Raw genomic sequence first — 12,476 nt, 5'->3', positions numbered from 1 at the left:
TGCTGGTTACATGGAAACATCTCTAACATTAAATATTACATGTAAGGCAAGTCAGCTACCTTAAGTTTGTAATGTTAATGTTGCAACATATGTATTTTAAATGTCACATGTAATGCAATCGATACGTCACCTTTAATCAAAAGCGGTTCACCCTCATATGCATAAATAACTGGATTGTAGGAACAAAAAATTAAACATAATGTTTAATGTACATGTATGTTTAATAGGCAGATAAAACGTTTTGGAATGAATACATGTACAAGAACAATTTAGTCTCACCGATATAAATTAATTAAAATCTTATACATTTCCATTAAACGAACGTTTACAGATTTGATTACCTCAAGTTTCAATGGATGGCTATTTGAACTTACTTGCCGTGTTCGTTCGGTAAAAAAATAAGTTTGATTTGCATACTTACTCACAGATATATGTTATCTTTCTATGTGACATGCTTCAATATATTGTACATTGTTTTAGACAAGGTCAAAGTATGCCTATTCCACATATCTTAATATAGTATTTTTTTCTCAGATGAAAATGAGTGTAAAGGATCATTATTTGATTTTCAATAAAATATAACAATTAACTTTTGTGCAAGCTTCATTTCGAACTGCCTCCATTGATGAAATTTCTTTTATAGTGATTAAAGTAAATAACTTTACAAAAGTCAAACTTGTCAAATACCTCTTTTGGTCATGTAAATGAATATAACACATTAGATATGTGCATTTGTGCGTGCGTATAACACGCTTTTTTTACTGCTTGTATCATCGAGGAACGCCACCATCCCTTCCCAACCCCACCCCATACCCTAAAGTCAAAGATGTATAAATTAATTACTTGAACATGTTGAATACACGAGGTGTAGTATTGCCAATCACGGATTTACAGGAAAATAGCAAAAGCCTTCAAGGTCAACTTTAAACAATAAGTAAAAATGATGTATTAAGCTACGAGAAACCATACATATTATCAGCGTACATGGACACCTAAAACTTCAAACCATTTTTTTTCTTAGAATTTGTTTCGATTCGACACAATGTAATTTATACTAAAGCATGTGATTAGCTTCTGAAAAGAATATAAACGTGACAAAAATAGCAACTGTAAACAAGATAAAGTATTAACATTTTCATAAGGATACAAAAATCTGTTTTTCAAAGAAAACGATATATCATTTAGGAAGATAGTGAATAGAAAAAAAAAAACAACAACAATAAAGAATTGAGCAAGGGTGTACAACATTGTAAGTGCAAGCCCGCTTGGTCAAGTATTGACACAGGTATTGACAGAGGTATTAAGGCTATAAATCAAAATAATATATTATCATCTTCATAATTATACCGATATGTCTTAAACAAATTAAGATTCATAGATTATGAGCTCTGGAATATTAGAAGACTACCCAATAAACCCTAGGATACATCTATATAATCTATAGTCTAGTCACTTTGCATATTGTTATAATTAAATAATTTCAATTTAGTTATGAAGTTATTTCTTCAACAATTGTAAGAATGCATCTTCAAAACCTTTCAGAATCCTTGACCTGAGTCACTGCAAGAAATAATGAGATGGAAGATTCTTAGAGGAGTCAAAACTCAAACATCAAAAGAAATCCTAATACGCTATACGTGTAATTAAGAAAAGACAAGCAACACAGTGAAGCATCACCACCGTATTCATGTTTTAAAACCCGAAGCGGCGAAAAACAAAACGTATATATTTACCGTACATTAACAAAGTGTAATAAAGTACAAGCTAGAATTACGAAAATACCTCAATAAAACTTACAATATTGTGTTTTATCCTAAATATGTACTAAATATTCCACATTGCTAGAAACAGATGAATAATTAATGAAATTTGAGGTCCCAGGGACAAACACAGAAAAATGTCTACCCTGTAGGTCATAAAACAGATAAAATTGTCTTAGAAAATGCTATGATTTTATTATTGTAAAGGTGTTTTGTATAGAAAACAATAACTGCCTTTAATATTTTTAAAAATCAGATGTAAGCCGTCATTTCTATCAATCTATTTATTGAATTCATACTCCAGACTGGAATCTTTATACATACAACTTTTGCAAATATGACTTTCTTTAAACAGTTCGTTAAAAGTATGCACTTTATTATGTTTATTTCCATGAATTTCGAATTTATTTTTTAAAATCCTGTATATGATAAAACGTCAAAGTAAATTGTTGAAGGATAAATATATGGTTAAAAGTGCATTAATGAGTTTAAACAAATTACATGCTTCTTTAAACAAGTACTAACCGGTCCGTATCTGACGATTTAAAGAGAGATACACCCAATTGAGGACGTAGCAATTGTCTTGATGCATGTGCCACTGTTAATTAAGTCAATCTTATGCGTAGCTAGTATTAGTCGCAAAACTGCCAGTCAAATATGCTTTACTAAAATAGGTGTCTTGTAGGCAGTTTATAATGTGACCATGTGTCTCTTTTGGACCCCACAATTCATCTTTTAGGTTTGTGTGGCTAAAAAAAGAAGGGGGGGGGGGGGGGTACATATAGGTAAAAGAATTTGTTCTCATCTTGATTAAAAAAACTTATTCATTTTTTAAAACAACTCAAAAACATTTAATGTTTAATTTTATAATTTTTCATCAAAATGATGATTTTCATGATTTTCATCTATTAACAAAATTTTGAAATTGTAATGGCATGGTTGGTCAACTGATAAGTTGTATGGCTGATTACAGGTAAATCAGTAATTTCTATTTAACAGTTGTGTGTATTCTGGGGTATGAGTACCTTAATTTTATGGGGAACATCCTGTCAATGTGTAATACTTAATATATATTCCAACAGATGACATTACACAAATGTTTCATCTGTTAATGAATGATTTGTATAGCATCATAATTTCCTTTTATATAAACCACATTTTTGTACAATAATTATTTACCATATTAATAATTATGAATATAGAATCAAATATGTTTACAGTATGATTGGTTTAAATCATTTAATTTATAAGATTGAGGAAAAGTGAGACTGTCAAGTAAATTTAAGACACAATTCCAAATGTTCAGAATATGTCAAGCCATACAAAAAATAAGAATGTCAAGAATATGTCAAGAAATTTTAAGACAGTATTCAAATGTCAAGAATTTGTCAAGAAATTTTAAAACCATTTTCAGAATGTCAAGAATGTGTCAAGTAAATTTCATACAAATTTGATATAAATGAGAATTTGTCAAGAAAAATTAAGACACAAGTCATACTTTTGGAGAATGTCGAGTAAAAGTTCATGCAATCAAGACAATAACTGGTCTTTTCAGACATTTAGACTTTTGTAGTGATTGTTGCATTCACTTACCTTAAATCAGTGGATTTGTTGGACGTGCGCTGTTGGCGGACAAGAAAGTAGCTTAAAAGTGTACCCAAAAGAGAATCACAATTTAATTAAGTAGATTCCCTAGCGGGTATTTGTAAAAAGCAGCTTTCTTTTTGACAAAATTTTCACCATTGCCTCCGTTTTCGCAACCGGAAGCTTTGCCACACTCGTTCAAGACTGATAACTCTGTAAAAAACGAAAATAAAAATAACGATTATAATTTTTTAGTGACATAAATACGATAATCTAACATTTTCAATCAATACAAATAGTAAAATAAAAAGAAGTGAATTTACGACACAAACTTGTAATTTTTCGTGTGCATGGTAATTCATGCGTGAAATTATGCGCAGTCGAATAGTCCCGATCCCCCATATAGCAACGAAAAGAAAAGCACGAGGCGACAGTTTTATTTTCTTTCTTGATAAAATACGTATGAAAAGAACTCGATCACCTGATTTGTTGATACATTCTTATTCACCTCAAAAGCTTACAAAAAGAGACTTATTTAGAAGATTTTGGCGTTAATAAATATTGATTCACTTATAGGGTCTTTGCATCGGAACTAACATTTATTTAAAAAACAGTTATTGGCATGACACGGGTTATGTTCTTCTCATATATTTTATGATATTATGATACTAAACCCCTAACGAGAGGGATTGTGCCTTATATACATATGATGAAGACGTTATCTTTCAATTAGTTTAATTGAGGTCTGTAGCTGGCCTGTCAGTTAACTGCAACATGTAGTATCTGTTGTTATTTATGCATGTATTGTTATGCGTTTACTTTTCTACATTATCTAGAGGTATTAGAGGGGGTGTGAGATCTACATTATCTAGAGGTATTAAAGGGGGTGTGAGATCTACATTATCTAGAGGTATTAGAGGGGGGGTGAGATCTTATAAACTCGTTTAACCCCGCTGCCCCAAGTCAGGAGCCCCTGGCCTTTGTTAGTCTTGTATGAATTTTAATTTTAGTTTCTTCTGTATAAATCGGAGTTTACTAGTATGACGTCCATTATATCACTGTACTAGTATGTATACATATTTTTAAGGGACCAGCTGAAGGACGCCTCCGTGTGGGGGAGTTTTTCGCTACATTGAAGACCTATTGGTGGCCTTCGGCTGTTGTCTACTCAATGGTCGGGTTGTTGTCGCTTTGGCACATTCCCCATTTCCTTTCTCAATTTTATTATGTCTTTTAAAAAAAAAATATCTGTAAAAAGAAATTTTAACTTCTTTTTTGTCAAACCAATTTTTTAAAGGTAAAAATTTATAGTTTAATATCAATTTAACTGTTTATGTTATCAAGGTGTTTAATGATTTATGACCGTTTACATCATTTCATTCAAGTACATGGAAAAAGTAAAATCACAAAAATACTGAACCCAGAGGAAAATCAATTCGGAAAGTCCATAATCACATGGCAAAATCAAATAACAAAACGCATCAAAAACGAATGGACAAGAACTGTCATATTCCTGACTTGGTACAGGAAGTATGTTTGTAGATATCAATCTCCACCAGGAAGTTTAAATCTCACCTTTCCTGTTTATAAGTTGTACACACATATGTTGATACCGGGTAATGGAACTTCGTTCTTACTTGTTCATTGTGTTGTTTACTTTACACAGTAAGTTCTATATATTGATAATACACATACGTTTATTAACGCTGTTAATACACGAACAGTATAGCGGGTGAGGCATTATTGTGAAATAGGTCTTGGACGCTGTTATTTATTTCTGATTACATTTATATGGGAATTGTTTTAGTTGTTGGTTGTTCGAATAAGACCGTTGAATTGTTTAGTATTTTCGTTGATGCGTATACCTGTAGTCTTTCATGTAATTGATGTACTGAAATAACGCAGTTATGGCAGACTGAATTTTAGTTAAATATTTGTGGCGTATGATCTTCTTCTTCTTCTTCTTTTGTAAAAATGGAAAGATGATTAAGTACAAATAGAATAAGAACAGCTCATAAATTCGGCCACTGGCATTGAACATTGCTGATTTAGCAAATTGACCTGGTCTGTGCGTAATTATGTCAAAATTTGCCAAGAGATCTAGAGTATGTACAACAGGGAACTTAATAATGTTGATTTAAGGTGACTTCCTATTATTAGCTAAAGGAGATAACAACATTTTACTGATGTAAAACTGGTTCCCTTTTAAAAAAAAAAAAGGATATATCGCCTGTATATATATCTAGGTCACGGTAACAGTTCCGTTGTCGTCTGTTGACAACGTGTTTAGGTGGCACGGTAGTATTTCCTAGCCCATAAGGGATACATGATACTAGCCTTTTTAGAATTTTCACAACTTTCTAACACTGCAAAAAATTCTACATTCACAGTTAGGGAGCTACCATTTAATTTTTATGGGGGGGGGGGGGGGAATGAAATTTGATTAAAATAGGCAGGACAGGAGTTTTGAGTAAAAAAAAAAGGCAGGATGAGACACTTGCAAAAAAAAAAGAAGTCAGGACGACAATTTAGGTAAAAAAAAGTCAGGATAAACTAAAGAAAAAAGGCAGGACCGAACAGAGTGAAAAATAAAAAGGCAGGACAGAGATTACAGCTAAAAAAAAAATGCAGGACAACATTTTTCCTCCTAGCCTGGTCAGTAACTACATTGGGTTTAATGCCACATGTAGGAAATTTAAAAACCAAACGCTTGTCTCCATATCAAATTGTGTTCACGGCGAGTGCTTTGCAAGAAGCAAGTTCTGTTTTCCTAAGACGTAGCCCTGATTTTTCGGTATAAATTTTTCTTATTTATTTTTCTTTTGTTCATTGATTGCCCTCCTTTATTCTGTTAGTGTTGCATTCCTTTTGTAATCTAGTAATTTTGATATGAACTTGATTATGAGTTTTAAAAAACCCAGCAGCCACAGACTTAACTATGTGAATTCCATTTTTGCTTTATCATGCACATTGGTCTTTTGATGTTGTCCCTAGAAACTTAAGTCTTACACTAAATTTATACATTTTGCTTTTAGACCAAAATATTGTCAAAAAAAATTAAAACAAAACTTGCATTTCCAAATTAAGAAAGGGTCTTTGGAACATTCAGAAAGCATGATTTTGCATCATTTGTTCTATAGCTTCTTGGGCCTTCAGTGGCTCCAAAATCTATTAAAAAAATATCTTTCTCAATACTTTAAAAAGAGGCTACTAGTTACAACCAAACTCTAATAGGAATCTGATGTACAGTAGTTGTCGTTTGTTTATGTAATATATACGTGTTTCTCGTTTCTCGTTTTGTTTATATAGATTAGACCGTTGGTTTTCCCGTTTGAATGGTTTTACACAAGTAATTTTGGGGCCCTTTATAGCTTGTTGTTCGGTGTGAGCCAAGGCTCCGTGTTGAAGGCCGTACTTTAACCTATAATGGTTTACTTTTTAAATTGTTATTTGTATGGAGAGTTGTCTCATTGGCACTCACACCACATCTTCCTATATCTATCTAATAATTTGTATGTATTCAATACATGTATATGCAGTCGAGAATATAAAAGATTCATTTTTGCAGAGGCTACTGATTAATTCTGATTAAATGGTACATAATGAATTGACTGTACATGTATTATTTATAATCAACAAATCATTTAAAGATTGTATGTTTTCGAATATCATCAAAATAGTTGTGAAAATGAATTAACAGTCCCCTGCTCTTGCTTTTATGAAAATGAAAAAATCTTGCTTCAATAGTGCCGAAAATGAATTATCTGTCCCCTTCGTTTACACCCCCCCCCCCCCAAGAATATCAAATGGTCGTCCGCTGAGATATATTGCTCTGTTGACAAATTTATTATTTACTTCGAATATTTAAAAAAATACATGTGAGAAAATACTTTTTCGTTCTGATTTTTTTTTTCAACAACTATTCATTTATCAGTATCCATCTTTACCGATCTTGTCGATTAAACATTTAATTTAACACAACATATCTAGGAGGATTTCCGTGTAATCAGTTAGGCAGCAACCATTTGATTTTCTAGGGGGGGGGGGGAGGGTTTAAAACCAATATGTTTTAGTGGTTTCATAAATGGTTGACGACTTATAATGTCCTCTTAATATTTTTTGGTTAGTTTTGTAGCTGGGTTACTGTATCATGGACCTATAACCCCACATCTCCTTTTAATCATCACAAACTGATTCAAAATGTTTAGTTTTTTAGGAAAAAATGTAAAAACAAGAATTACTTTTTGACTAACTGCCACTTTCTTGCAACTTTTAAGTAGAAGTCTTTACCTATTTGTCTAGTGATGCCACTCGCGATATCCTTGGCAAAGTTAAGCATGGACATACGGTACTAAAGTGAAACACATATATATTTATTTCGATCTAAACCATGACAAAATTTACCAAAACCATGACGAATTTATAGACTCTTAACCGAACCATGCCAAGCTCTTAACCAAACCATAGCATTTCCGATATCTTCCTAATTCTGCATTAATTTCGTGAAACAACTATTCCAATGTAGATCGTTTGACCTCCAATATAGATTCAGACATCTTATTTATTTTTCATCTGCTCGTATGAATAGACTATGGCAATAGTTTAGGAAAGTAACATAAATTAACCATGTCAAACTATGACAAAATCACCTCGATATGACGACCTTACTACCCGTGTTGTTTTTTCCAATCAGTATTACACAATACATAATTAATTTGTTTTGTGAGCATTTTTGATAATTGTCTAGCGTGTTTGTATAAGGCAATAGTTTTTACTAGAAAGAAAACAATTTATATTTATATTTTTACATGCAACATAAATGCTGTCATTTCAGAACTCACTAAAGTAGAAACAGTCTCTGGAGTTAAGGGATCAACTGTACAGTTGGAATGTCCATATAAGACTCCACAGGGAAAACGAATACTCTGGAGTAGAAAAACAAATCCTGCCATTCAATATATAGATGGAACAAATATAAACCCAGATTTACCAGCTGAATTAAAATTCAGATTAACTGTCACAGGTGATCATACTGCAGGATACTATCATCTGAGTATATCTGATGTCAGGGAGAGTGATGGAGGGCCTTACGAATGTTTTGTGTCTGGTACATCTGGCAGTGTTACTACACTACAACTTACTATTATAAGTAAGTAAAGTATTTCTACTACTTTAACAAGGTTTTTACTAAACGCATTTGTGCATGCCTCTAGTTATCCATATAATTTATAAAAGTCTAGACGAGTCAGCAACATTCTAATAAATTTAAGAAAATATAATTTGCTCTAAGGAATAGTTGGGATGTAGCTTTTAATAATATATTGAAACACATTTTCTGTAATCATGTTACAATAAAAAAAATTTGTCAATCACGATTCACAGAAAATAAATTTCCATGATCACGGATCACGAAAATATAAAAAAAAATCTGTATAAAAACGGATCACGATAGCGAAAATGCGCCGATCACGAAGAATGAAAATAACCGATCAGGCCCCTTATTATAGAGACTGTCAGGTGCGATGACCATCTTCGAAATATTATTATACACATAAAACATAAGACAAATGTCCTCAAACGTTTTCACCACAAATGGCATCAGTTTCTTTGAAATAACATACAACACTGTTGACAAACGGATGACGGTTACTGAAGTTACCACGATCCCAATATAGCGGAGTGGAATCTCCGTAAGATATTTCCCTCTAAATTTCTTTGTGTTTACATAAATGTGACTAACATTACTCAGCCGTCGTGTGGTTATTTACATTTGCAATGAGTCTGTCAAATATTAACCTTGAACAGTTGTCCGTTACTTAGAAGATAGAAAGTGAAAAATGTACGTTGATGATAGTAACTGTTTATGTTATTTTTTAAAGATTGTGGTAACGTTACGCACGCTGTTCCTATACAACCCCTAGGATTTGAAACAGAATCTTCGAAATTTCCTCCGCCAAACAAAAAAAAAATGTTAGCAAAGACGAACCACTATTAAAAAAAATTCAATATATGTTTTAAATTATGTTTTTATAGCTCTTGATCATATATTAAGTAATATTTAGTATATTTGAGGATTAAAATAACAAAGCTATATGAAAAACAACGAATGTCCAACGTTACATTTATGAAACACTGTTTTTACTCATATGTATAGTGATCCTATTTCTTATTTTCTGATCTTCCCGATCCTTGGCAGGAACAACAACATGTGTCGGTTCTTTGTGGCATTAGAGCCGTTATTTTGCCAAATTTCATTTGACTCGGTGGGTGCATAGTAAGCTGGAATAAGAAAAATGTCCAACGGCGTTTTTCGTTAACTTAACGACTGAAAGTGAATTTTATAAGTAGATATAGCAAAAAACGAATAAAAAGAGTAAGACAATAATAACATCTACAAAAAGTACAAATATTTGCCTCATTGTTCGTTAGTTTAAATATTGCAGATTCTATAAATTTTTCTCTACACAGTCATTTTTCAAGCGGTAGCCATTTTGTCCAAGTTGATATTTCATTTTTCAAAGCAGTACTTTTTAACTGATATTTTAATAAGTTATTTATAATTGATCATAACAAAAGTTAGATACACGAAGAGTACAAATGCCTAGATTCTGTTCTTATTTACTTCATATTTGGGTCTTTAAGGAATACAATGCTTCCACACATTACAAAACGTCTGAAAAACGTCTAAAAATTCGAAAACGTTAATTTTCGAGGTTAAATGTGCTAAAGTTTCAATTAAATGTTCATGATAACTAAAACAAATCATGTGGTGAAATTTAGAAAAAGATGTTGATGGCTACCGAAAACAAAAAGAATAGTGCATGTTGCCACGTATAGACTCCGGCCGGGGACATAGATTCGACACAGGTTAAATTTTGCAATTTTTATTAATCGTTTATAGCTTTTAACGATTAAATTTTATTTTTTAAAATGGGGAAATGAGGAAAACAATCTCATTACATGAACTTCGTTCAACTTTTGCAAAGACAAATTGGAGACACCAAGACAGTCCTATGAATGTAAAATGCGAATTTTAATGCGGAAGTACTCCGAAATAGATCTTTTAAAGTGACTTCAGTAAGGTGCATTCACCAATATTAATACAAGTCCAATTTTTCGATTAACTTGCATAGTGTCAGATTGGTGTTGCTAAACGACGGAAACGGAAAACTGAACGGAATACGGAACGGAAAACGGAAACTGAAAGAATTGAATCTTTTCTTTTTGGTTATCTCATCTTCATAGGCATGTTTTATATAGTATAACACATGTTTACAAGAAAGAAAAACAGAGAAGTAAATTTAAAATAAAATATTTAGTTTTTTAAATACAAGATCCCAGCTGGCTAGACCATACATATTTACGACAAAAGAGACGATTTTTCGTTCCCTATTGTTAATTTTCCATTTTTAGATAATGATGTTCCTTTGGCACCATATTACGGTGTTTATATTTCACAGATGTATAAGTACCCGGCCATGTCCACTTGCATTTTTGTCCATCTGATGAGTTAAGCCTTTTTCAACTGATTTTTATAGTTTGTTCTTATGTTGTACTGTTATACCACTGTTCCAGGTTAGGGGGAGGGAGGGTTGGGATTCCGCTAACATGTTTAACCCCGCCACATTATTTATGAATGTACCTGTCCCAAGTCAGGAGCCTGTAATTCAGTGGTTGTCGTTTGTTTATGTTTTACATATTTGTTTTTCGTTCATTTTTTTTTTATAAAAATAAGGCCGATAGTTTTCTTGTTTGAATTGTTTTACATTGTCTTATAAGGGCCTTTTATAGCTGACTATGCGGTATGGGTTTTGCTCATTGTTGAAGGCCGTACGGTGACCTATAGTCGTTAATGTCTATGTCATTTTGCTCTCTTATGGACAGTTGTCCTATTAGGAATCATACCACATCTTCTTTTTATACGTCGTTTCAGTTAACTGATCGTCTTTTCTTATTTAATAAAGAAGTTGAATAAATATCAATAAGATAGTAACGCAAAAGCATAAAAATAAATCTACACATGGCCTAACAATTGTACACAATACACAAAATATAAACTAAAGGTGATGACAGCACAAAGTTGCAACTGCGATATTTACAAAAAACATTGATGATATTATAAAATCCAGCCGGTTACGCATTATGTTAGAGCATACTATATGTGAGAGCATCTAAGAGAGAATGCATAGCGCAAATGTACCGTGAAACGTCTGCTGTTGTCCATTCATCAGGTATTCAGCTGGTATTGATGATTGTTGTAAAATAAGTGAATGATGATAAAATGTTTAAGCTGCTAATTTATTATATATTTTTAGACATTCTATGGCTTATTTCTCTTGGCCTTTATACTTTGGATGTATTGAGTCCATATTCTCTTTATTTTTCTTATCCTACTTAATTTACTATGTGTTTTCGTTTTGTATTAAACGGTTTATTCAGTGGTGCGTATTTAGTTGGTGTCTTCTTAGTTAGTACAATTAAAGTGAATTGTTCATTCAGTGCTTCTTCTCTGTCATGTTCGTTTTCTGCTGGTTTTATTTTTTTTTAATCTGACCTGGCCCAAGTGAGCTTTTCACGTCATTTGACGTTCATCATCCGTTTTCGTCGTTGTTAGCTTTTCCAAAAATCTTCCCTGAAACTACTGGGCCAAAGGTTACCAAGCACATGTCTTAAAGGAAGTCGTTTGACAGTTTTAGTTAAACTTTGCAACAATTATTCTTGGTGTATCTTGTTAAAAAGTGGGCTGGATAACCCTGCCTGTCAGCTAAGATAACCAATATGACTGAAATTAAAACCTAGTAATGAAATACAAGTGCTGTCTATTGAAAACCTTTATGAATAGAGAAAACCTGATGCGAATAAAATGTTTAGAAAGTTGAGCTAATGTCCATTCACGTAAAAACGGTCAAATGATTTCTTATAGTAGTTATCACCCTTATATGACACATTTTACAATTTTCCATGCTTGCCTATAGTATATAAAAATATAAAAATAGTTAAAAACTATTAATTGCAAATGTTACCAGCAACACAAGATTTACAAGGAGGTCAAAATGTCCGGCGAATCGTTAGTCGACTCGTTATAGAGTCTTCGCTCTTACTGATTTTTCCAATCTTTGGCGATGTTACCAA

At 32.4% G+C, this 12,476-nt stretch overlaps 1 protein-coding gene across 1 annotated transcript in view; it reads left to right on the top strand.

Moving 5' to 3' along the window:
* Positions 1–12,476, top strand: part of LOC143078558 (neural cell adhesion molecule 1-like) — a 112,560-nt gene that overhangs the window by 96,989 nt on the left and 3,095 nt on the right. The window contains exon 8 of the mRNA XM_076253417.1: positions 8,179–8,493. Within this exon, the coding sequence (XP_076109532.1) occupies positions 8,179–8,493 (315 nt within the window). The remainder of the gene's footprint in view (positions 1–8,178; positions 8,494–12,476) is intronic.

The sequence above is a fragment of the Mytilus galloprovincialis genome, chromosome 6 (assembly GCF_965363235.1).
Source record: "Mytilus galloprovincialis chromosome 6, xbMytGall1.hap1.1, whole genome shotgun sequence".
Taxonomy (NCBI): domain Eukaryota; kingdom Metazoa; phylum Mollusca; class Bivalvia; order Mytilida; family Mytilidae; genus Mytilus; species Mytilus galloprovincialis.
The sequence above is the reverse complement of the archived record's forward strand: the minus strand, read 5'-3'. Positions and strand labels throughout refer to the sequence as shown.